Below are 25,584 nucleotides of genomic sequence, written 5' to 3'. Positions count from 1 at the left end.
CAATGTTGAATAAGACCCACTAGAGGTCCCTTCCAACCCAAATGATTCTACTTTCCTGTACTGAATAAGCAAAGATTATTTGGGCAAAGCATCATAAATTTCATGCAGCTCTTCACTGCAGAGTTTCATATCAATGTTCTTACACAGCCCAGAAATCAAGGCAGTGGAGATTGTTTATTCCATTTGTTTTTCTTCTTTTACAACCTTGTTTATAAAACCACATTCTCATGATTGGCACAATTTGTTTTTTTCTCAAGAAGAATGATTACTGTGGATCCACCACTGTGGCATTATTTTTTATTGATTTTTCTTGTTTAAGCAACAGGCCAGTGCAATATATTCTGTTATTCCCGTTTTACATTTATTCAGGCTGGGAGCTTTGCGCTACCAGTTACAACTGCAATGTGTAAACTAGTCAAAGCAGAACAGAAATTTCTGTGAAAACCAAAGAAATTGTTCACCAGGAGACTTCTCTTCAACTCTTCAGCGGTCTGATTTCACAAAGGTAAAACCCTTTGCAAGCGCTTCCTACAGCAGCATGGTTTCAGCTTCCCTTGCTCCTACAAGCCAGCCAAAGCAGACTTGGAAAAGCAAAGCCACTGCCCTGCAGAAATGACTCAAAGCAAGATGGGCTGGCAAGAGCCCATCAATCCTGAAGCTGGAGCCCTCTGGGAAGGCCAACCTGCAACAGTGCACGCTGCATGGTGCGGAGACAAAGGAGTATGGAATGGGGCACAAGGAAGATGTTTTACCAGGTTGAGAGGCTTAATTAGCATTTGTAAAGCTCTTTGAGATCCTACATAAAAATATTTACTGAAATAAATAGCTGTAGAAAGCACGATTTGCCTGACCATTCAGTCTGCTTCTGTCCTAAATCTGCAGGAGATTAGCAAATCCAGAGCATGGCAGAATTGGATAAATTACATATAAGAAGGATTTATCAGGTTATCTTATCCATCCCTCTGCTAATGTAAGACCGTTCCTACAGTGTATTTGCAAGTGCTTTGTGCAGTCTGGTTTGAAAGTGACTGAAGTGATGGGAGATAACACCAGAGACTACTAGATCCCACTACTGGGAAATGTTTCTTCATATTCAGCCTAGCATCTCCTTTGCTTTACTTCAGCCCATTACTGCTAGTTATGCTCCTGAAGGCTATTGTAAGCAACAGATACAATTTTCATCTAAAAACACAGAAAAATGTTCATCTACTCGCAGCCCTTCACTTGGGCAGCAAGGGAGGACAAGATAGCATCACTGGAAAGAAACACAGGAAGGGAGAGCAGGAGTGTGAAGAAGATGGGACGGTGCTGTGTTACGCCTTGCTCCTCTCCAGTGCTCCTTCCAGCTCAACGCCAGTGCCCTTTACTGGGATGTTCACACCCACGGGAGACCTGAACGGAAGCAAGGGATGGAGAGCCAGGAAGGCTGTGCCTCAGGGTCTACCCATGAAGGTGAATGACTTCCTTCAATCGGTGCAAGGAAAAGAAGCACAGTGTTAGTCTCCCAGCAGATAAAGCGCCAACAGGCACATTTTAAACAAAAAGCAAGTTTGTTGCAGGGAAAAAAACGTTGCCGGCAAGACAGGGACACGACCCAGTGGAGGACGTCCCATGCCAGCCCCGGTAGGATGCAGCCGTCCATGCTGATGGTGTATGTGTATTTCTGGCAAGACACCCCTGCCAGAAGACCCTCCAGGAACATCCCCAACCCATAGCGGCCCCGTGCCAGCAGATACACCAAGCTTGCAAGACTTCAAGATGAGGTTAACCCAGAGATACTCCCAGGTTTGACTGAAACCTTGCTGCCCATCGCCAGTCCCAAAGCACTGCCGGCACCCCAGTGCACGCGAGTCCACGGCCCCTCGCCAGCATGGCCAGGCAGGGGCTGCGACCCCGCAGCCTGCGGAGGTCCTCCCTTCACGGATGTTGCTTGTAGCAATTTGGGGGGGCTGGCTTTAGGTACTGTGAAGCTCAGCAACACTAATGCCACGCTATGATACACGAAGCTTGCTCAGCTTCTCTTAAGATGACTGGCTTTCCAGCAGACACGGTCTTTAAAAAGCCTGGGAACAGGTGGGTGATGGGGTAGGGAAGCACTCGGTAGCTCACTTTGAAACAAGCTTTTCTTTCCTCGCCTCTTTTACCATGGAAATTAATTCTCCTCCTCTGTGCTATCGCTACAATTTTCCCAATTAACATTTCTAATAGTAAGTATTTTCTAGGAAATGCCATAATACACAGGTGTGTGCTTCTAATTTAAATACTGACACCCATGCTGTGTTCACATCTGAAGATCGCTCCTTCTCGCCGGAGATTCCCTCCCCGAACAAGAGGGGAACACCTATGGCGCCGCACCACCAGAGACACCTCAGCGGATTCGCGGGGCGGCCGTTTCCATGACAGATGCACATGTCGGTGCTGCGCCGCGCCACACACAGCGAGGAATCTCATTTTTCATACTTCTCCTTTTGCTGAATGTGCTACAGCCACACGGTGTCAGTCGGACTTGGGACCCCCAGGGACCCCCGTCACTCTGGCCAACATCTTCCTCCAGCAGCACCAATTCCCCCTTCCCGGGAGCGCTGGGAGCAGAGACTTGCTCCCAGGAAGCCCTCATGCCTGCAGAGGCAGAGTTGTGCTGTAAGGTCCTACAGACAGAGTAATCTGGGAAGGGTTTATAATTACTCATTTTGTTTCTTTTTGTATTATCCCAGTTCCAAAAAAATCTTACATCTGTCTTGGATGCTGACCCACCACCACATTATCTGAGTATCATGTACTTTCTATCACTTCACCTTCTGTTTCCAAAAACACAATCAAAAGTACTTCATTTTTTTTAAAAGTATTTATAAATAAAAGATTGAAGTTTTGAAAATAAAGTTTTATAATTAGGGAGATTTTTTTTTCTCTCTCTCTTCTGAAAGGACATGTAACTATGTTACATCATAAAAACCCACACATTACCAAGGAAAATAAAAGTTCAACTCAGAATAAATGAGGAATGCAGCACCCAGAGCTAGAAAATTCCCTAGCTTTATTTCTAGTTTGCATTTATTTGGGTTTTGGCTGTGTCCAAAGGAGATATTTCAAATTTTGAGAGCCTCAGACTATAGCGACTGGGCTGCATGCTGCAGGTCCATGCAGAGACAAGGATGCTGTTTTTAAAACCAACCTAAGAAAGACAACCAGTTGAGAAAATATTTCATAGATACTGAAAAAATATTCAGCTAAGAAAGTTATCAAAGTCTCTTATGTTCTTTGCTAAGTTCAAAGGTTTATTTCTTTGGAAACCCTTATGCACTGTAATCAGAATCTTCTCATATTGATTTACTAATGAAATCAACTTTTAGAGCTGATATGCTCTGAGATGATGTCTGAGCTCGTGGAGGCACTCAGGACAGGTAATTTCAGAGTACTTGCAAGATAACCAGTTTCTAATGCCCACTGAATTGCGACCGACCTTTTCAATGCTCTGCAGCAGAGAGCCCAGAATTTCATGTTGAAGGTGTTTGGGAGGGTTTGTTTTTCAGCGTTCTGCCATTTAAAAGTTAAATAAACCAAAATACAATACATGTAGAAATAGCGAAAAAGAGCTTGATGTCTATGGGAGGGCAGTCTCTCTCATCTGGACCTTCCTGACACAGCCCACGCCCAGTGGGTTGTGTGGCTGGAGCAGGACCAGCAATGGCTGGTCCAATTGTGGGCATGGTGGTGCTGGGTTGATGGTTGGACTTGATGATCTTAAAGTCTTTTCCAACCTTAATGATTCTGTGATTCTATGGCTCTGTGGGAGCTGCCAGGAGGACAAGGGCAGGGAGCAGGAACAGCCCTGGGTACTGTGAGACCACAGGAGATGTGGTCCTGCAAGGATGGTGGCCTTGGTGGGCCACCAGGCAGTAGACATGCTAGGACATGCAAGCCCAGGGTGCTGGAGGAAGGCTGAGGGGACAACAAACTTTGTGTGACCAAAACAGGCCTTCAAAAGGGGTAAAGTGAGGAAGGAGAACACATTTTCTGTAGCTTATCTGAATAAACAGAAAAGAGTAAAAAGTTAATGCATGAATACTTGTGGGGGCAAGAATGTTTGCTTCATGAGACCTCAGCTTTCTCATCCATTTTGCTCCTTTGGCAGACAAAATTAAACCCAAACCTACAAAAGAGGGGAGAATAGAAACCCTCAGCATTTGGGGAGCAGACAGCAGCAGTGCTGGGATCAGAAGACCGACAGTGGAGGAGAGCACAAGGAACAGCCAGGAGGGAATGGGCAGGGAGAGCCCCAAGCAGCAGAGACAGCATTAAAAGAGCCCCGGCACAGGCTCTGGTAACCCTGGGTGAAAATAAGTCTCCAAATTGCGTCAAGATGTTCCTCCTCTGAAGATACCAAGTGAAAATTGTGATTTACATAGCTGAGAGATGCCACGCAAAGCGGAAGAGAGGGGAAAAGGAGTAACCACAGGGTGGTTTTCTTTTATTTTGTGGTTCATTTCTCAAAAGCTCCTGCTTCCCCTTTTCTTTTCTTTTTTTCCTCCTTAAAGGAAGAAAACTTTAAAAGAAATTGCAGAAGGCAATTAAAAATCTACGGTAGTGTACTGTACAAAACAAGCACATGGGACAACTCTTAATGGCGAAACATCAAATGTCTGTGCCCTAAAATGTTGTGGATTTTTTTCCCATGCTGTGCTTTGTTAACATGTCCCTCGCACGTGTGCCCAGCTGCTGCAGCAAACTCAGTGGCAGGGACAGGAAATCTGGAGCTAATGGGGAAAGGGGGAATACCAACCTGTAATTTATTTTCCTCATTTCTGGAATGTTATAGTTGAGTGATACTAATGTTGTGTGCTAATGGATTGTTGGGCACTAGCGTCAGAGAGGCCCTTCCAAGATGCAAATGCTGCAGAGATCCCCCCATGTCCTGCAAACACACATGCACACAGAGATATACCCAGTACCATTTGTCCCCAGCCTCCTATTTCCCAAACTCTTTCTTGATCAGTATCATAACTCATAGCTGCATAAAAAAGTAAGATGCCTTCAGTTACCTCAAAAGCAAACACAATAAGTCAGGTGTTTAGGTCTGTGCGCTCCTAAGGAGAAGACGGAATCTGCTCTGCCCCAGACAATTCAGCCAACGTTCCCCGGGCCCTCACAGTCAGACTAATGAGAAACTCCCCAGCAACCCCCATGTAAAATGCTTTCATCGGTCTTTAAAATGCCTTAAATTCTCTATATATTTAGTAAGACTTTTTACTTCTTTAAAATGTCCCTTGTTGCTCCTCAAGATAATACTCCCGTGATGTATTACAACAGCAATGCAGCATTGTCTGGCTGGACCCTTGCTTTGCAAATATTGAATCTTATTTTCCTCTTGGCTTCGAAGCAGCAGAAAACCCTTTTGCAAAGCAGAGGCGGGCGCTTGCGTGGCCCCCCGGCAGCCCTGCCCAGCCCACCCTCTCTGACGCTTTCGGAGCGGGACGCACGGGCTGCAAGGGCTGCAGGTGCTGTTAAGAGGGAAAAGCAGGGGGAAGGAGCACTCAGCTGCGCTCTTCCTCTGGGACAGAAAACGTCTCTGCCTCCTACACAGCAAAACACTACTGACCTGCTCTTTAACAGCAAGCTAAATCCTTAGATTAAGGGAGGAAAGGAAAAGCTTTTTTTCTTCCTTTTACATTAAGGAAAAAAAATGTTTACAAGATCTGAAGAGGAAGGAAATTCGCTATATGCCCATTGTTAAACAGGGCTGGTGGACACCCAGATTATTTACCCTGGCGTGAGGGCAGCCTCTGCCTCCTCATACATTTTCCTGATTCTGTAGGCTAATATGTACAGCCTTTAAGTTGTGGTCATTAAAAAAAAATCATAGAACTATTTCTAGTTGTATTTAAAGTACATTAATAAATTCCTTAGTGCAACTATGCCAAAGGCTGGATTCCCGCAAAGCATTTCACCTTTGTAGGTTTTACCAGGAACAAGCAGTTAAGCCAGAGCAGACAGCAACTTGTGCACATACCCAACCACAGGAAAAAGGATGGTGCCCTGTGCTAAGCCATCACCGAACAGACCCATCCGAGCACAGGATTTCTGTTGCCAATGTGTCCACTGCCAAATTTCCACGAGCTGCACCAAGCAGCTCCCGCAAACAGCCCCTCGCCCAGTGCCACGGTCCTGTCAGGGATGCACAAACCGTACACCTTCAGTACACTTCAGTGGCAGAGAAGCTCACCATGAGACACAGAGCTTGGACCCCAGTGTTTGACACGTCTTGCCCCGAACTCACAAATGCTTATGCCTGACCTGGCGACAGACAGCGGTCACAGCTACCTGGACAAGCCCCATGACTGCAGATTCAACTCATACTCACAAGAAAAAATTCCAGTATAGCTTCTACTGGTTTGATGAACAAAGTAAGGTATAGCAGCAAAAGCACCTTCTCTCCCCACAACTGCACCTATATAAATATTTTGCTAGCATTAATAAAAAAGTTAAATAAATTACATCTACCTGCTCTTGCTGTCCCTTCGTACCACACCACCCCAGGACCACTGCTCCCCCGGCCCACAGCAGCTGCACAGAGTGCCAAGAGAATTTTTCAGAAGTCACTTTGTATGTGTTTGCACACACACAGAGATGTACAAACACATACAGGAGAAGGGAGAGAAATATGTTAATTTGAAACATCTGGCAAATGTTTCAGCGTTACCAAGTCCCGGGTTTGGCCTTTTGGGATTTTTTTTCTGTTGGGGGGGTCAAGGAAGGGGAGGCAATTTTGTCATTTTGGGCTAGGGAAGGAAGGGGCATGAAACAAGAAGTTGAAGCGTGTTTTTTCACCCTTTATTGAACTTCAACATCACACTACTGGAGCTAATGCAAACAGGAAGATCATAAAAGAACATAATGAAAGTCTCGCACACTGGGACTGAAGGGCTGTTTTCAGTTACTGAATATAGCTTTGGAGGCACACCACACAAGAGCCAGTGACTCCACGCAGCCACACCACCGCAGACTAGGGCTTTTTAAGCTTTTTCTATGTAGCTCCTCGGTCATATTTCAGCCTGCATCCTCTGTCCCATGCACTGCACCCTGTCTTGATAGGATACTGTATTGTATTTTCATACACATGCAAGATTGGCATCTATAGCTACTAAACGTATTAAGAGGAAAATCCCCCAATTAGCACACATTTTCCTTAAGCTGCCATAAATCACGCATATAGTACATTTTATCCCACATCTGACATCTTGAATGAGAGCTGTAATTATGGGAGTAAATGAAGAAAAATGGAGGAGACTCAACTAATTTGGGAAAAGCCTTTCACAGGCTGTCTTTTACTTACAGTGTAGTCAACAATACCATCCCGAAATCCCAAATTAAGTCCCGCTCTGCATAGAAATTATTTTTTTTGTTGTCATTGCTGTTTCGAACCTCAGCCCATGTTAAATTTAATACAATCCAAGACTTGTGACAGATAACACCAGTAACTCCACTCCACTGCTGTTTGAGACGAAGGTCAAGCAAGAGAGCCGGCGAGCGCTCTTTTCATGCGCCGTTAGCTCCAGGCACAAAGGGGCCTTCGACATCGCAGCTGGGGGTTTGCAGCAGCAGCAGCAGCAATATTTGCTATCAAAGACTAGTGAAAACACAAACTGTTCAAAACAGCCGTAGCGCCCAGAAATGTACCCAGCCCAACCGAGAGTGCAGTTGGTACAAAGTGAAATGCCACGAAGTGCCACACAAAGGCAGTTTATGCCTTCGAGACCAGCTAGATACTGACTTCAGTAAGAAAAGTCTCCTGTGAGCTAGTCTCCCCAGGACTCTTATAAAGCCCATGCCAATCAGGAATGCAGCACCATTGTTAATTTTCGTATTACTGCTCAGTTTCTGAGCTGCTTTCAGGTTGCTGCTGAGCTTCTGAGAATACCATCGCACAGTCCAGCATGAAGAGAGCACAGAAATAGACTTACTGGCTTCAAAATCAAAAATATTCTGAGAATTTCATAATGTTAAAGGCATAATAGACAGTAAAAAAAAAAACCAAACAAACCTTTACACAGGGCACAAACAGTGACTGAGATGTAGCCAGCTACTTTAAACACAAACTAATCTGACATTTACCCTCACGTTTGTGTTATCAATACATATTACACAGCTACAAACTTGCTTTATCCTGTTCAGTTTCTTGAGCCTCTTTTTATTGAAATTATCAATGTAACACAGATGAACAAGCCCTAGATACATGTTTAAGTGTTACTACTATCAAGCAGACCAAAATCTGGTTCAAACGTTAAGTCTTTGTACCATGGCGATGTACCACTTTTATTCTCCAGCCCTGACAGTACTTTCCAATTTCCTCCAGGAGGAGAAATACACACATTCCAGTTGAGACTGAGGTTTAAAATTCCTATTAAAGCAGTTTTTATGTAATTAGATTGGAATGAATGTGCAACAGTGCCCATTGCAGAAAACTTCAAAGTGGTTATACTGGAGAAATCACAACCCGTTTCAGTATGCCCACAAGAAGAAAGAATAGCTCTCCGGAGGATAAGACTATATTAGTCTCTGTATGTAATAGATTTTATTGACCATATGGAACTGATATAAAAATTGTGTTGCAGTGGGTAGTCTTGGATTTGAGACAGGAATGTGACATACAAAATACAGTTCCTGTAAAAAGCCTGGCAGCTTTCTGGCAGTTTTTGCAATCAGAAGAAGCTAAAATATTTACCTGATTGAGTCACTGAGGAGTCCCAGGTCAAAGCAAAATCTGAAGATTCACCTTCTTCAACTGAAAAAGAACAAAAGGTAAGTTGTGATTGATGAAACAAACCAACTGGAAAGCAAAGCCATCAGAAAACTAGGTCCACTATGACATTAAGTATTAAAGCAGACTTCCGCACTAGTAAAAAAGAACTTACTGCTTTCTATAAAATAATTCATACGGTGGAAGTTTAGTAAAGAGATTTGCCCTATGTTTTAACCTAAATATTTGATTTCTGTTAGCAGTTTCATCCTGAACAGGTAACAGTAAGTTCATATGAAATTTTAACAGAGATTTAAATATCACTAGCTGCTAAGTATTCATATTTGAAATTTTGTACATTCACAACAACTTGCATGTGCAAAATTGCCATTGTAAACATAGAGGTCGTTTTTGAAATGTATGCTGCAACAGATCATAGTAAAGAACCATCCTATGAGGGGAAAATTGCCTGACATGTCATCTTAATATACTAACCTATTAGCCGTATTCAGAAGCGAGTGATACCTTAAGTTTTTTTTCAGAGTTCAGAATTAAAAAATACTGATCTAATGTACAACTATGTTCTTTAATACGGTAGTCATAAATAACTACATTTAAAGCTTGCTGATGTGAAAGCTGTCAGAGCCAGGTGCTCAGCACTCACAAGTGACGTATCTATAACCTTCTGCCTGTTAAGAATTACAAATTGTTATTCGATTCTTACATTCTTAAAAATAACTAAGAGATCAACTGACAACAAGCAGGGTAAAAAAGAGCCCGATCCTGCGGTTGCTGAAATCAGTGGCAGTTTTACTAATGTCAGACTGGGCATTTGAAAGTGGTAACTGTGGAAATTCTTCCTTTTAATTGCAAAAGTTGATCATCTTCACCTGCCTACTCTGTCACCATGACACCAAATAAATTAAAATCATGGGTCTTCATTTCCTGATTAAAAGTATTTACTCCACACACTGAACAATCTCTAACCCTTTTATCTAACTGACGTTGGATTCAAATACAAATTCTCCTAATGCTACATCTGAAATCCAAACCATATTGCAAAGCCACAAGCACAGCCCCTATTGACCAGATGGGACAGGCCCTGGAACCTGCTCCAGTGATTTCTTACATTGAGTATTTACATTTGCATCACAAGATTCTTGATTTTACACCTTCCTGGACTCCCCCGCCTGTTTTTTTCCTTTTCAATCCAGTAAAGAATTGTGGCATCCTGTAAGCTTATCTATCAGGTTGACGTCAGTAGTGACATCATGTGGCATTAGGAACAGAGAAGATAATTTAAATAGGCAGTGCCTTGACAAATTTTGATTTTATGTTCAGACCATAAACAAACGCGTACTCCACAGAAGGGCACAGCTCCAGTCCTGTTAGTCTGCAAGTTTACTAACAGAGGAGTACAGAATTTGACCACTTCTTTTGAAAAATCACTTGGGACACAGTAATACTTTTTCCAAAAAGTCTACGTTAGCATAAAGGCCATGCCACATAATATTAAATTCCAGAATGGTACAGAAAAACAAGATACAAAGCTATGAGCTTACTGAAACCGTTACCAGTGCTATTCCCTGACGGTGGCAGAGCAGGCTTGGCTTGTGCATACTGTCTCCTATGGGCTCACCTACCATTTTGTGTTCTGTAAACCACCATCTTGTTCCCATTTTGACCCATCTCTTAAGAGAAAAACGTCTGGACATAGTTATCCTAAATACGATTTCACTCTTTACACAAATGTATCTCTTGTTTTAACATTCAAATCTACATACATTTGGGAGGTTTCTGCTCCAAAACTAAATAAGCTAAGTTAGCAATTCATGTACCTTACTCAAAACAGACAAGTGGAATGTTTATGTTTTAATTTTATTTTATTCTTGACTGCTTTTTGGTTGTCTTGCTTGGACAGGTTTTTATATTACTACTTTTATGCCGAGTTTTTTTTATTTCTTTGAATTTTATCTTGGGAAGGGGGGGGGGGGGAAATGAGTCTGCTAAAAATACATAAAGGCAATAAATTCAGTCCTAGTCAAGTAGGAGTATATGCGATCAGCACTGGTCATCGGCAATTTTAGCAACACGCTGCCTTTCATGTTGGTTAAACACCCGAGACTGCTCTAGTCCTTGAGCTGCTGTAGGGCAGCTGGCTCCAGCACGTAACAAAACCACATTTTTTGGAATCCCTTAAATGAGGGCAAAGGTTTGAGTCAGCCTCTGTTGGTATTAATTTGCTTTGTTCCCTAATGACTGAAAAGGGGACAGAGAACATATATGTGAAGATGATGGCACTTAAATTCACTTTATATTATTTCAGTCGTGGTTTCAGGTTCTCCCCCTCTATTTGCACAGACCCACCACATAGCCGACAGTGCTGCACCTCTGTGTGAAGCGGCGGCTGGTGGGATGGATCCTCCTGAGCTTAGACAGACACATCTCCCTGCAGCTGCTGCTCACACCACTACTCCCCTTTTTTCTTTTCTTCTTTTTTTTTTTTGTAATTTTTTAGCAAACATCATCTTTCATAGGATCAACCATAAGAAAAAGCAACAGCCGAGCCTACTGCAAGGGGTATTGCTGTATTGGACTGATGTTTCTCTTGCGTGGCAGGACAGCATGTCAGATTGTCCCCTCAGACAGCGAGCACCGGCCGAGGGCTCTGCCAGAAGGGAACAGGACCCCACGCTGCTTGCCATGCTGCTCACTGGGGATACCCAAACACACCCAGGCAGGACATGACCACTAGGCAAGGCTGGCTGGAGCTGCTCAGGACCAGTGTTAGGTGCTTTTATGGAGTGGCGTGGTCACAGTGACGGCCAGTGGGGAGCCCTGACGTGAGCACTTCATCCTCACCTGCCCACCCACCCACCAAGCTAGGCAGTGTGCACGGAGAAACAAGGGGCAAGAGCATGCCACATCCAAAAGAGAAAGGTTGGGTCTATACACCAGTGTAATTAAGAAGCCCCAGAGGTTTGCAGGGGAAAGGTGTCTGTGAGGCTGAAGCAAAAAAAAAAAAAAAAAAAAGGCAATCATGCTTTGTCACAGGCACCGAGCGTAATCGTAGGGAGACACTTAACTCCACTGTGCTTCTGCTCCCTCTCCACAATGGGCAGAAAACCAAGAGCTGAGAGGTTCCTCCATGGCCACCTTAATCTTCTGGATATAACTTGTTATTTAAGGAGCTGGTGTTTGAAGTGGTGTCACTGCTGGCTTTACCTTTGGCAATGAACAGAAGCCACAGAAGTCAGGAGGAAAAATAATTGGTTTCTTCCTCCCAAATTCAACTTCAACATCCAAGCCGCTGCAGCTAAAATTTGCCCTCAATTGCATATGGCTGTTACTGGACTCACGGGGAAACAGGAGGAGCTTTCCTGGGCTGGTCAGAGACGTGGTGACATGATGCTGTACATGGAGGGGAGAGGAGTCCCACAGAGCCCCATCTGGGGACAGGCCCCTGGGGGCTGCCTTAGGGCTTGTCCAACCCTCCTCGAGAGGGCAGAGTGTGTCCAGAACAGATTTGGCTGCTATGGCCGTGAAGGGGTTTCCAGCTTTCGCTACTGAGAAGCAAGTCAAAAAAAACCTTAGTGCATAATATTAGCCAGAGAGTAATTTACTTACGAGTTGATTTTTCAGTTACAGTTTCAGTTTTTTAATATTTTTCTCGTAATTTCTTGAAACCTGGTCAGGCGACATGGTTTCAGGTAACCAGTGTGCATTAATGTTCACTTTGTGGATGCTATTATTTATGTAGTGGTAATGGGCAAAAAAAGCCAGTGAAGAGGTACAAAGCATTCAACACAATTACTTCCAAAATACCTCACACACTAAAATAATTCCTGTTTCATTAGCAGGAAAATGTTTTCTGAGACACACCAGCCACAATCATAACTGCTGAAATCAAGGGCTAGACAATTCCATCTGCACTAGTTAAATCACTCTGAATGTGTGGACCCACAAGTCCACAACGCTGATGTTCGGCACAGGCAGGAGCCACTCAAATACCTGAAACTCTCTGCTGCTTGGAAATCCCACGGGAAACAGCAGCACAGTTTAAGACAGAGAGCCGAGATTTCATAAAGCAACTATAGATCTTGTATAAGCTCTAACTACTTTACAGGAGTCCTGGTCACACAATGGTGAAGGCTCAGCTTTTCATGAAGTTTTGGAGGCATTTCATAGTGGGCATTGAAGACACCCAAAATCACTTCTGTTAAGCTTTGAGCAGAATGTTCTCAAGTGCACTTCACATGTTTTCATTGGATACTTCCTGTTTTCATTCACAAACTCACCTCATTTTCTCCCCAGATTACGTTGTGAGCCTGTACGTTAAGCCACGGTTGCAATCACAGAAGCTGCTATGTAATTACACTCTTATTCTTGTCTCTCTGCTCTCTCCATCCAAACAAGCATTTTTAAATGCTTTGGAAAAGCACATTTTTTACTCCTTCAGCAATACAGAGACAATACAGCAAGAGGACAGAAGTTAGGTCCCGCTCTACTCCATGTGTCATTGACAGAATGGCACCCAAGGTGCAACACACTGCACCAACAGAGAGGGTATGCCTATCTCCCAGTGCCAAATTCACTATGCAGTTGATCAGAAAAAAAAATGGGCAACAAGCAGTTTCAAAGTTAAGTACTAAACCTTGATATAAACACTCACAGCACTATATTTCTATTTTTAAAGCATTAACATTTTTTTTTCCTTTTCTTTTGTAAATGGTCCATAGTATTTGCCAGCACACAGAGATAAAATACTGGAAATAAAAACCAGAGACACTCTTTTAGCTGCATACTTCAGGGTGATGATTATGAGACAGTTATAGCAAACTCACCCAAGAGCATGCCTGCTACAACAGCTGTGCCTTTGGTGAAATCTGGGGGCATCTATGAAGCTGAAACCCCTCAGGAAGGCTGGGTTTGACTTGAAAATAGCCTTGGTCTGGCAGCATAGAAAATCTTACTGTTAATCAACTCCAAGATGGGTAACTTTGTGCACTGCCCACCCGTGGCCTGGTGCAGGGAGGACATTGTTGGCAGTGGGAGGATACATGTCTGCTTCCACTCCCCATTCTGGCCCAGCACAGGAGGACTCGCTGCTGTCATGCCTGGAGAAGACCTCTGTTCTGCTCCAACTGATTGTGGGACACGAATGCAAGAGCCAGAACAAGGACAGGGCCAACACAGGGAGGACTTGTGGGCAATGGCAACATCCCAACACAGCATTCCCACACACGCCAAATATTTGCATTTTGCCCACTCGTCTCAGATGTTCTCCAAGGATGCTTATTTAATTGCTAGGTCACAAGTGCTGCAGGCTTGAAGATTTCAGTTCTTTGTGCTCCGAGAAACTTCTGAAAGGATTCAGCATCCATTCCCCTAAGAGTGAGAACATCTATTTATGGGGCTACCATTACCTGAACTCCATTCACAGTCACAGTGCTTATTTAACACTTTATCACTCCCAGGAAAGAAGTTAACCTTATCAAAGTAAGATGCTTCTGAACCAAATGTTGATTTCTAGATGCAATCAAGCTTTACAAGAGAGCAACAGCCCCTCAGTAATTCAGATGGCATGTGTATGCTCCCTTATCCTATTACACAGGCTTCAAGGACCACAAGGACCAGTTAACACTTCCCATAATATAAAAACTCCATAGTATGCTAACTAAAATGTCAGGAACTGTGACAGTTTGAGAAACTGTTGTGAAATATGCTGGGTTACATGCAGGTCCCCCAGCTGATAGGAGAACTTTCCTCAATCAAGGCTGTTACTAAGAGCTGCATTTGGGATCAGAGCCACTCCCTCACCCACAAGCAACCCTTGAAAATACCATGTACAGAATAGTTCGAATGCAGAAAATGCTGGTGCCACTTTTTAGTTTGGAGGATTTTGTCAGTTTTCATTGGTGACAGAACTCTCAGATAAACCTGGGGAAATCTCACTGATGCCCGTGTATTAGCTGTAACGTAGGTGTCAAGATTCACACCTTTCCCTCTAGAGAAATACTCTAGCACCAATCCGTATTGTAAGCCAGTCACACAACAATCACATATTTTCCCTGACCTAGCTGTAGGTACTTGCAAGCAAGAGCTCTGTGATCTTCCATAATATTCAGGCTTCTCTGATGCCTTTAAGACGCACATCTCTGCACTGTCCCGCCCAGCCTTTGCTCCATCCCTCCCATCACATGAAATTATATGCTCCCGAATCAGCACAGGACACAGAACAGCCCCATCTGACCGCCATTCATCCGCCGCGACTCATCCCACAGCACTCGCCGCCTGGGATTTGATACAGCGCCCTTAATCCTGCAAAATGCAGAGCAGCTTCCATCTCCAAAGTCAAAGGGAGCTGAGGATGCTCAAAACTTTGTGGACTGAGGATTGTAAATTAGCCAGTTTCCAGCTGCTTGGCACGGCAGGAGCACAAAGGATGTTAACAATCTTTACACTTGAAATAGCCTGATATTTTCCACACACATCTAGTCTGTCCTTTGGAGAGGTGTGGATAGGCTTGCTCCTCAGACTGAAAGAGGCAGAGAATACCTGTGCTCTCACTCAGCCTACTGCCCAGAGAAGTTCAGTCCCGCACACCACCAGGAGCTGCTACCACAACTAGCAGTGGCATACAGCAAATAAAGAAAAAGAAGTTTGGAAATGGCTACTTTGAGCAGAAGCCAGCTATGCCCTTCTGTTCAGATCACTTCCCGGTGGGGTGTAAGGCTTTCCCTCTCTCCTGCTTAGATACTCCCTGTTAGATTCTCCATCTCCTAATACCAGTGAGACAAAAGTCTGCAAAACACAAAAATCTGCAGAAGAGCAGCAAAGGAAAGCGGCAGCATGAAAAACGGTCACATTTGTTTTTTAAATGAAGTGCTGCTGCAGCAGAGCTGCAGTCCGCTGCCCGGGAACACAGCGGGGCACGGAGCCGGCCTTGAGCCAGGGCACGCTGCCCACGAGGAACCGGGCTGCCCTTCTTTGTCAGCAGGCTGGGGCTTTCTCCCACCCGCATGGGGAGGGAAACCTTCACATTCAGCAGGAAAATAGGAAGTTTTGTGGTGCTTTGCCAGCGTACTAAGAATAGGTGCCTGTAAGTGTATGCCAAAGCATTTATCGTACCTTGCAGCTGAAAGGAAGGGGAAATTCCCCTGGTGTCTCTGTACCAACATTCAGGGGAGCAAAGAGGTACCTGGCAGACACAGCCAGGTGTGCTTTATACCAGCCATTTGAGCCGATTTACTACCTTTGGAAAATCAACTAGGCAAGAAGATTCCTGCCAGGTCTTCCCGTGTTTACTAGGTATTTTGCTTGTTTGCGTGATCATTTCCATTTAGCTTTAGTAACACTTTGCCATTTTTTTCCCCAGTGGTTGGTGGAAAGGAGCACTGGGACACCAGGGCATCCCCAGAGAGGTGACAGCATATTCCTCACCCATGACCAAACCCTGGGCTCCACCATGGGAACTGTGCCTGGTCCTCGGCACAATCGCTTGCAGCTCCAGAGCTGCCTCCCTGCTCTCTCCCCAGTGCACGACCAATTCAGCCATCAGAGGCCCTCTGCCAGGAGGGTTTTTTCCACCTTAAATAGGACCGTTATATATTAGTCCTTTCATGGGCCAGCAGGCCAGGGAATAAGACAACAGGGTTTACTGACATGGCTTATTTAGCTAGTTCAGAGCCTAAATTTGCACAAGTTCTCTAGCTGCTTTTCTCTAAAGTCAGTAACAGGGCTTGGCAGAGACTGTGGGTTTTGCTGGCAAAGTCAGCCTTTTTGTGTGAAGGAGGGAGGAGTGGGGAAACCCAGACTGCTGTGCTCTCTAGGTCAGGGAAAAGAAAAAAAAAAAAAAAAGGGAAGAACGATGAGACAAATGGGACAGAATTACAAAGGAAAACCAAAAAAAAGATAGTTAGGAACAGAAAAAGATGTGAAGGTGATTAAGGAGAACAAGACAAACAACAAAATAAGGTAGCACTAGCAGGTTTATGCAAAGGAGATCTAATTAAGGGTGGCTAAATCCTCCAGGACATTAATATTCCATCGTAATGTGTCTAGTTTCCTCCTTTCCAGACATGGCAGAGAGGAAATGAAAATCACTTAGATACACTGTTTAATGAGCAAATGATGGACGATCACCAAATACAGCCTGCCTGATAAGTATCCATTAGCTTAAACTCGCACAGTAAATCTGTGCGCAGCTAACAGGCCTGCCTCTTCAAATGCTACAGCAAAACTTAACGTAACTGCAACTAGAGAAAGGGATCGTTGTAAATAAAAACCTCATCTCTGTAAGACAAGACCGTAGGACATACATAATGACTAATCACAGCCCTTCCCACGGACCACACACCTGACTCACAAGCCAGTGCATATTTATTCCCAGTGCTCATATTTAGGTTTTGTGTTTCTAATTCACAGACTTCACTGGAGACAGATACTTCCCATCAAAATCTATTATGTAAATAAATGCATGCATACGGTGTAATAAAATGCAGCCAATGTTTCAGGTTGCTCTCAAGATCAACATCTTACACATGCAATGCATTAAGCTTATAGTTCTTAAAACCGGGCCTGCAGACACCCCATTTCCACACTTTACATTATAGATTTGAGATCAATACTCTTACCGACAGTTCTTACAGCTTGTCACTGAAGATTAATTCCCCAGAGGGCAGGATGGGGGGCTTCCCTCCCCCCCTTTTAATTGCAATACATGGTATTTAATCTGTGAAATGTTCAGAAATTTAAAGGTTGCCCTGGAGGAGGCACCCGGCCGAGGAGCCCCCTGCTCTGTGCATATGGGACCCGCAGCAGCATCATGGCAGCCCTGCACAAGAACCACGTTTGCCCTGCACAAGAACCACGCTTCCTCAGCACGCTGGTGCAAAACCGCCCCAGCAACGGCTGGCGCTGGGAACATTCAGTTGTACGTTCCTTGGGTTTCATCAGGAAGCACCATACACACTGCTCTGCTGCAGGGAAACACAGTCCCCTTTGCTGAGTGTGCAGTTGGTCCCTCCTCGCCCCATGGCGGGCTGTGCCACCTTGCTGTCCCCCAGGACAAGGACCAGTCTCCAGTGCCTCCCCACCCTCCTCTTGCCTTTTTGGACAAAAATCTCTTTCAATATTGATTGTTTCTAATTGTTGCTTCTACCTCAGAAATGCAAGAAGGGGACTGGAGCTTGGGGATCCTTCTGCTTTTTCTGCCTGGAGTTTGCCTGGCCATGGGACTGGTGGGGAACACCCCACCCAGCTCAAGGGACCCATCCCACTGACGGCCCATTCCTGCCCAGCACAGAGCTCACACTGATGTGCTGCATCCCCAAACCCATCATCTGCGATAAGCTCCACTGGAAACGGATGGGAGCACCGAGGGTCCCTACCCTCACCTGCCCCAGTTGGGCTGAGTCCCTGCCCATACCACCCCAGCTCCAGTGGGGCAGGAGCACAGGCATGGGGCAGAGAGCAAAGAGGTGGGGAGGGAAGCAGAGATGCACGAGGAATGGGGTGCAGGGTGGCCAGCTCCTGTGGGCAGGGTTAGGGGATGGCAAGCACCGGCTGCCTGCGGGTGCGCTCCTCCCTGCATTATTATATGCATTTCTAAGGCAACTGTCACCATAGTGTCTGCACCTTCTTTCAAAAATAGATCTACTATGAGTAAACAGGCGCTTTAAAGCTGAAGTGAAACAAAACAGGTGAATATGGCATTCCCCACGTTACTCATAAAATCATGTATTTTACTTCAGCAACCAAGAGTTTAAATATTCTTGCTCCATCTGGAACGCTGCTGGATGACAGAAACATGTACATGTTGAAACCCTAACAAACCAAAACAAGGAAAGTAGAGAAAGGGGGAATTAATACACCTAGGATTCATGGCCGAGACTAATTCCATGAGTCAAATTTACAAGTCATGAAGCGATCCCTTGCTCCACTAGAATGCCAGAAGCAGGCTGAAGCTACCCAAAGACAAGACCATGTGAGAGACCCATAAAAAGTGACAGACCAGAGGTAGGTCAGCAAGTACAAAGACCAAACTGCTACTCAAATGCTTGCAATTTCTTATACCTTTCTCCAAACTTCGGGTGTAGAATCTGCACTAGTGAAGGCTCTGCTACCACCCTATGCACTTTTGAGCACAGATACCTGATGAGTGAAGGTACACAAATCTCAGGTATCACCTAAGATAGCATTTGCAAACACGTGGGACACAGGGCTCTGCATCGGAAGACAGCAGACCTAAGAGTTGCAGCAGGCAGAGACAAGGTGCACATGGCAGTTCAGCTGGAGGGATGGTACAGGCCAAAGGGATGCCAGAAAGGCTTTTGTTGTTTCCTGAATGTGAAGAAATTGCTACAATGAAATTAAGTTTCAGAACGAAGCCAAAGCACTATGAAGTTCAAACACTGAGCTTTGCACAGAGGATGCAGGGTCTTACCAAGTCAGATTTATTGCATGCTTTGCTTCTTGGGGGGGGCGTGCAGAGAGCGATAGAGAGATGGAAAAGAACACTATTTTACATTAGGGCTATAAAGTTTCTCTATAAGCAGGACACCTAATAAAATAATTTATATGTGCTGGCCCTGTCTTTGAGGCAGCTAATGAAGATGTTGAAAGGTTAACATCTAACACAGACTAATGACACAAAGAAAGGGGAATGTTCTGAAATTAACTTACATAAAATTTTATATGGAAACAGGAACCACGCCAGGAAAGAACAGAAGTAGACAACTAGGCTCTGCAGACGAGCAGTGGGGCCTTAACTCCTTACACTACCTCTTGCTCTGATAAAGCACATCAAGAGACCTACCTGCATCAGCAGACCGAGCGTACCACCCTGCCTCGGACTCTGCAGCCTGCTCCCCATTGCTACTGACAGGTATCGGCCTTCTGTGTTCTGCTTAGTCAAAACCATCTGACCAAGTGCAGCTCTGTAATAAAAAACTCACAAAAAAGCCCATTCACTGTCCCACCTGCTACGGTCACACCAAGAGCCACATCCCTACAGACCTTCCCGCCATGGACAGCAAGTAGCCTTTTCCTTTCCTTCGGCAAGGAGCTGCTGTCGGGATGCAATACTCTCCAGCTCATCTCATCATCACTGTAAATCAAGTCCCACTTCAGGGCAATTTTCCCACTATGGATTTCACGCAGAGCTAACACAAGCAGATGCAACATCTCCCATTTCACGTGGATCAGGGGCAATATTATTGTCAGCCTCTGTCCTGAGCTGTCCCAGATAGAGGGGGAACCCAAATTTTCAGATTTACGTTCAAGTTAGAGAGTTTATTGCCCACAAAAAGCTCACACTTGAAAGTGTGATAAAAATAATAGAAAACTACTTGAAGAGAGTGACCTTGAAGGTCACTGATGAAACAGTAAAGCACATGACAACACTACTCTTACACATGTTTAAGTCTCTTACTTCATAATTCTTTGAAGCAGGTTTTGCCACGTTATGCCTAAAGCCCTCGTCCCTGCTGCAGCGAGCTCCAGCAGGAGCAGAGCTGCTGTACTAAACACTTGTTTAGCACCACACTCCGCTCCACAAATACCCCATTCAGCACCCAGGGCTATTAATCACAGCTGAAAAAAAAAAACACAACAAATCCCAACAAACTCTGACCAGATTTCTACACCTCAGCCTATAAAAATACACTGTTTTTTACTGCTAATCTTTCAAACTTGGGAATTTTTTCACTGGTGAGCTATGTTTGCAGCATAGGTAGCACAGGAAAAGAGAGGAGGTTTATCTTGCCCAGCCATTTTAATTAGAGCTATGAGGGCTTGGAAAAACCCGTCTGGTGAGTGGAGTTATTCCCCCTTTTCCCTCCTCTCGGGATGCTGGTCCCAATCAGAAAGACCCAAATTTCCACAAGCATAAGCCCACCAGGCTGTCAATGCACCCGCTTTGCTGCCGTTGCGGGGCCGTCACAGGGGATCAGGCCCTCGACGGCCGAAGGAGGGGGGCTTCGGCTTTCCCGAGCGAGTGCGGGTTTGAGGGCCGCTCGTAGGAGTTTATTTCTCAAGCAAATAGCTCACTGTGGCTCTTTTGTGCATGCCAGCGTACGCGCGTGTGTGTGTGTGTCTGTGTGGCAGTACTCCCCAGGCTCGCTCATTTTAATGCTGCTTTCTCCCTAGATGAAAACATACATATTCTTATGAACAAAAAAAAAAATGTGCAAAGTATAAATTTGCATCTGTGATCATTTCTGGTTCATAAATTGTATTTTAATAATAAAACACTTTTTCTGTACTGCCTCTTAAATACTAGTAGGAAAGTCTGTCTTATTTGTACGCAAGCCTAAATATTTTGATGAAGAAACACACAAGTGGTATAAAATAAATATCGTAAAGTGAAATGTAGATAAAAGGGTAAATAAAAGCAGGTGTAAAGCTAATACACAGAGAATCCAGCACATCATCCTGCCTCCTTCACCACAAGAAGCATTTCTTCAGTCACAAAGAATGACCCACCCCAGTGGATGCTCCACACTCCCCGAGCATAGATGCCCCATACTTTCTTACTGCTGAATTTTGTTGCACAGATCAAGGGAAATTCTCCAGCTGAGATTCTTCCTACTAGAAAGACAGGCTTTGTTTGCTGCATTAGGGTGAAATAAATTACAATGAAGGGGGGGTGGGGGTGGGGGAGGGAGGGAGGGTGAAAGTTGTATACATCACATATCCCTTTGTAGCGTCACATTTAATTTGCAGAAAAACCGACTTGGCCACTATAAAGTGGAAACTAATATTTTTTATGACCCCTTAACAACCTGCCCTTAGTGCTAACATACCATAAATAAATTTCAACATCTTGTTATACATGTAGTTTATTTTAAACAAGACTTAAAGGGGAACACAGTTCTCACTGAAAATTGGCACACACACAAAGAAAGGGGGAAAGCTGGCTTTTAAAACTTTATCCCAAAGCCTACTTTTTTTTCTTCCTATTAAACTTAAAACCTTTCCACTGAAATGAAACATAGAAAGAGTTTCCAAATATTTTATAATTCTGAATGGATTTCCCTAGTGTAACAGTAATAATATTTTTACAGTTAAAAGATCCACTGATTTAATAAGTGTGATTTGTGTATTTAGAAAATTCATTAGAGCAGACATTCCCCAACATTTATTTATTTATTTATTTAGCCAGCCTAATTTGGGTACACTACTTCAAAAGAACGCTTAGAGCTTCCCAGTTCCTTAGTCACTCACTAATAACATCTAATAATTAATAAAGACATGTAAATTCTTAACTCCCAGAACTATTCCAAACTTACTATCTGTATGCTTCATGTCATGTCTCACTTATAGATATCTGCATTACTTTGTTTCATAAAATGCTGAAGGGACACGTACTTATCTTGCTCTCCACCACAAGTGAATATTCAGGCATGCTGCAACCAAAGCAAAACTAAACCGCAGCCTGAGCAAACCTCTCCTGGAGGAGCCCGCAGAGCTTTCCAGGCAACCATGGAGGCTTTTAGCTGGTTTTACTGTACGGTTGTGGCCCTTCTGCAAACGCCTTGTGTAATCGCATGCACGCCTGTGTAAACGCACACGCCTGCGCAGCTATGGGGGACATGCACTTCAGCCGCTGTGCAGAAATGCAGGTGTGGTGTCAGGTTAGCACACCAGGATAGCCTCGTTAGTGCTAATTTTTACAAGTACTTGGGAGCCAGGAGGGAATGAACCAACCAAATGTACAGCTGTGATATGGAAAGGCCCAATTTAAGAGTAAATGCAACGCTGAGGACAGCAACTCCAAAAGCATCTGTAAAACAAAGAGGGCACAAGCAAACACCCTCATCCCCCCTCGTAACGCCACCAGCCCCTTCTGCCTCTGCTTCCAGAGCTGTTAAAATCCCTATTCTGTGGGCAGAGACCACAGGGAATAACATTAGCTCAAACCATCTTTACTTGGAGGCAAATTATATTTTGTCTGCTCCTCTCTGACAAGTGCTCCTGTCAGAGTTTTGTGATCTGCAACGTTTCCTTGTCATATTTATTTACTTGTTTTGATTTCTGGTCTTCTGTCGGGAGGAAGACTGCCAAAACCATAAGCCTGTCTCCTACAAGTACTGCTAAGCCTGGGAAATGGCGTGTGGGCATTCCCACATACGGTCCAAGCCAGTACATTGACAGAAGTTTCCTTAAAGAACTAGAACTCGCATGAAGTTTTGTATTTAAATTGCAGTGACTAAATGAATGAGACTTGAAAGAAGAATGAAAATAGCCCTGCTTCCCTAAATAAAAGGTACTATAACAGGTATTATGAAATGACATACAGAATAAACTTCCCACACCAGAACCACATACAGATGCAAGGTTATTTGTACATGGACTAACTGCTAGTAGTTCTACTGTGTGTAAAACAAGTCCCCATGTTTGAATGGTTTCTGTTACAACTTTTTATAATCTGCAAATCTCTTCCTCAAAGCCAAACTGAGACAGGAAAAAAAAAAATGCACCAAAGTGCCTACCTTTTTAAAAACAAAGAATTTTCTTCCAACCTAACCACTATAAAAAAAACCCAACTCAGATAATTAATTTACAGTCAAGGCAAACAGGGTTACTTAGCTGAACTAATGTTTTTTCCCAGGCAAATTTCATCCATAGCCAATGGGTCAGCGAAGCAGAGTCCCTCTACAAATTTTTATGACATCTGAATATATTTCCTATCCACACTTGTTTTTCTTCCCTGCTAATGAGATTCTGCTGTTGTTCTCTTGATTTCCTGATAGAGTTACATAATCTTATGGAAATCCTGCAGTAAATAAAAGCTGTGTTCATGCTTGGTCCATGCTTACTCATGCTTCACGATGTAGGCATGCTTTGGCCATGCATGCATCAGTACAGAAACAACTCTGAGTCACACCAACAAGTGAACTGTCTAAACAGCAATACAGCGGAGAGGGGATCGACTGCCGACATCCCTTCTGTACCAGTTACAGACACTAAAGCGTCCTGGGAAACCATCAGTTTGTATTAGTGCTCTCTGGCTTCAAGGATGGGCTGTTAAGGTGTACATCACTCAAGTGTATGTAAAATTTGCTATTGATCAGAAAGCCAACCCTGTAATTGATACAAGGCGCAGACATCCTTTCTCCTCAATCATACAAGCCATTTGTCTAAAAATGTGAAATAATTCTTTTTGTTAAGACAAGGTTTTGTGGTAGTCTTTGTCTGGGAAGCGGCAGACAAAAGTTTCTTCTAAATACATGCAATAATCATCGTAATTCTACTACACTTGGGGAGACTTGAACTTGCCTCTGACCTCCCAGCTCTTCCCATGCCGGCCTTTTGGCATCAGCCACCACTGGCCACACTGGAGGCTTCCTCATACACCAGTTAGTGCTGGTACCTCGTGGGTGAGCTCTTTGCCACGGCTTTCCTCACCGCACTGGCTCTGGGTGGACAGTCCTACGCATCTCTCACAGTCTGAAGTTCTCCCCCTTGCAGACTACCAAAATCATCTCTGTGATTCAACTTCAGGGCAATGGGACATGTTCTTCCACATCTTTTCAGATAAACTGGGAATATTTTACTTCTAATACAAGCAATACTGCATTTACCGACTTCTCACTTCAACAGGCAGCCTGACACCAAGGCAGGACATGTCAGTGTTTCTGACTGCTCACACCGGTAACACAGCTCCATGTCTGCTCACCAACAGCTCCAACATATGAAAGACTAGAAAGCTTGAGACTTTAAGGTATTTAATTTTATACAGTATCTTAAGCCCTACTTAAAAAGTCAGATTTTATTATTTTGGCAGAGTTACTAACTGACTTTCAAAAATAAGACATGTAAGTGGCTCCCATTGAAGCAAGAACTGCAGCAGATATTGTCCTCAAGCCTGGACATTTTTGTTAAACTTTCCAGAGTGCAGAACACCTGAAAGAGCTAGCGTTTGCTCCCATTTCTTAAAACTTGAGGAAAAACAAAATCTTCTGCTCTTTTTAAAATAATGATCTACAGACATTCATTAAAAAAAAAAAAACTGGACACACTTGCTTTTTAAATAAGTTAATGCACTGTTGAATAATAAAAAAAAAATATTCTCACATCTGTGCTTAGATGATAGATGCTGTTCAAAACCACAAATCAGTCTCTTAAAAATACCACACTTCCACCGACTCAGCTAAACCCAGAGGTTGCTTTAAAATGTCTGTTTCTGGGCTACTGGAGCCAGTGGAATTTGGAGCAAAGCCTTCTCTTCTAACCAGTCTCATCACTTATTTGCGTGGAAGTCACGAGACCATAGAAGAGGCACCAGAGAAATTATGTACGGCTCAAATGCTTACAGGGTACCCACAGAAATATAACTTACACTCTGAAAGGACCGAGAGGGGAGGGGAGAACTTGGAAAGCAACTCCAGGGCTGGTAGAAGGTAGATCAGCTCGCTCCCAGCTCCCCCTTTCCACCTTCATTCTTCCTTCCCTACAGCTGGGATGTCCCCCCGCAGTCAGCCCCTGGGGGTTGAACCACTGCAGGAATGGACGGCTAAAGTTAGCTACAGACTATCCATGGAAAATACTTTTGCCAAACACTTTGGTTTTTTCCCCTCAAACAACAGGTATATGCAAAGAAACCAACCTACCATGTTTCCAAATCCGTATCTTAAGTGATATCTTCTAAAAAAAAAAAAAAAAAACTAACAAACTTCCCTCCAGCAATGAAGGACCATCCTCCACATGCTTTGTGTGTCTGCACCACTTAAAAATACCCACCCACAACTGGCTTTGGAGGCACTAACGCCTTCTGAAATGTCATTGCCTATGGATTTTTTCTGCAAGTGTGCTGAAATAGCTGGGTTTAGGGCTTGTAGTATCAC

General features: G+C 44.1%; 1 protein-coding gene across 1 annotated transcript in view; it reads right to left on the bottom strand.

Moving 5' to 3' along the window:
• Positions 1–25,584, bottom strand: part of ZNF423 (zinc finger protein 423) — a gene marked incomplete at both ends in the record, with an annotated part of 213,264 nt that overhangs the window by 161,632 nt on the left and 26,048 nt on the right. Inside the window, one exon of the mRNA XM_082005641.1 lies at positions 8,720–8,779. Within this exon, the coding sequence (XP_081861767.1) occupies positions 8,720–8,779 (60 nt within the window). The remainder of the gene's footprint in view (positions 1–8,719; positions 8,780–25,584) is intronic.

Source organism: Phaethon aethereus (assembly GCF_964289735.1).
Source record: "Phaethon aethereus genome assembly, chromosome: 13".
NCBI classification, from domain to species: Eukaryota; Metazoa; Chordata; class Aves; order Phaethontiformes; family Phaethontidae; genus Phaethon; species Phaethon aethereus.
Note: the sequence above shows the minus strand (reverse complement) of the source record. Positions and strands in the feature narration are given on the sequence as shown.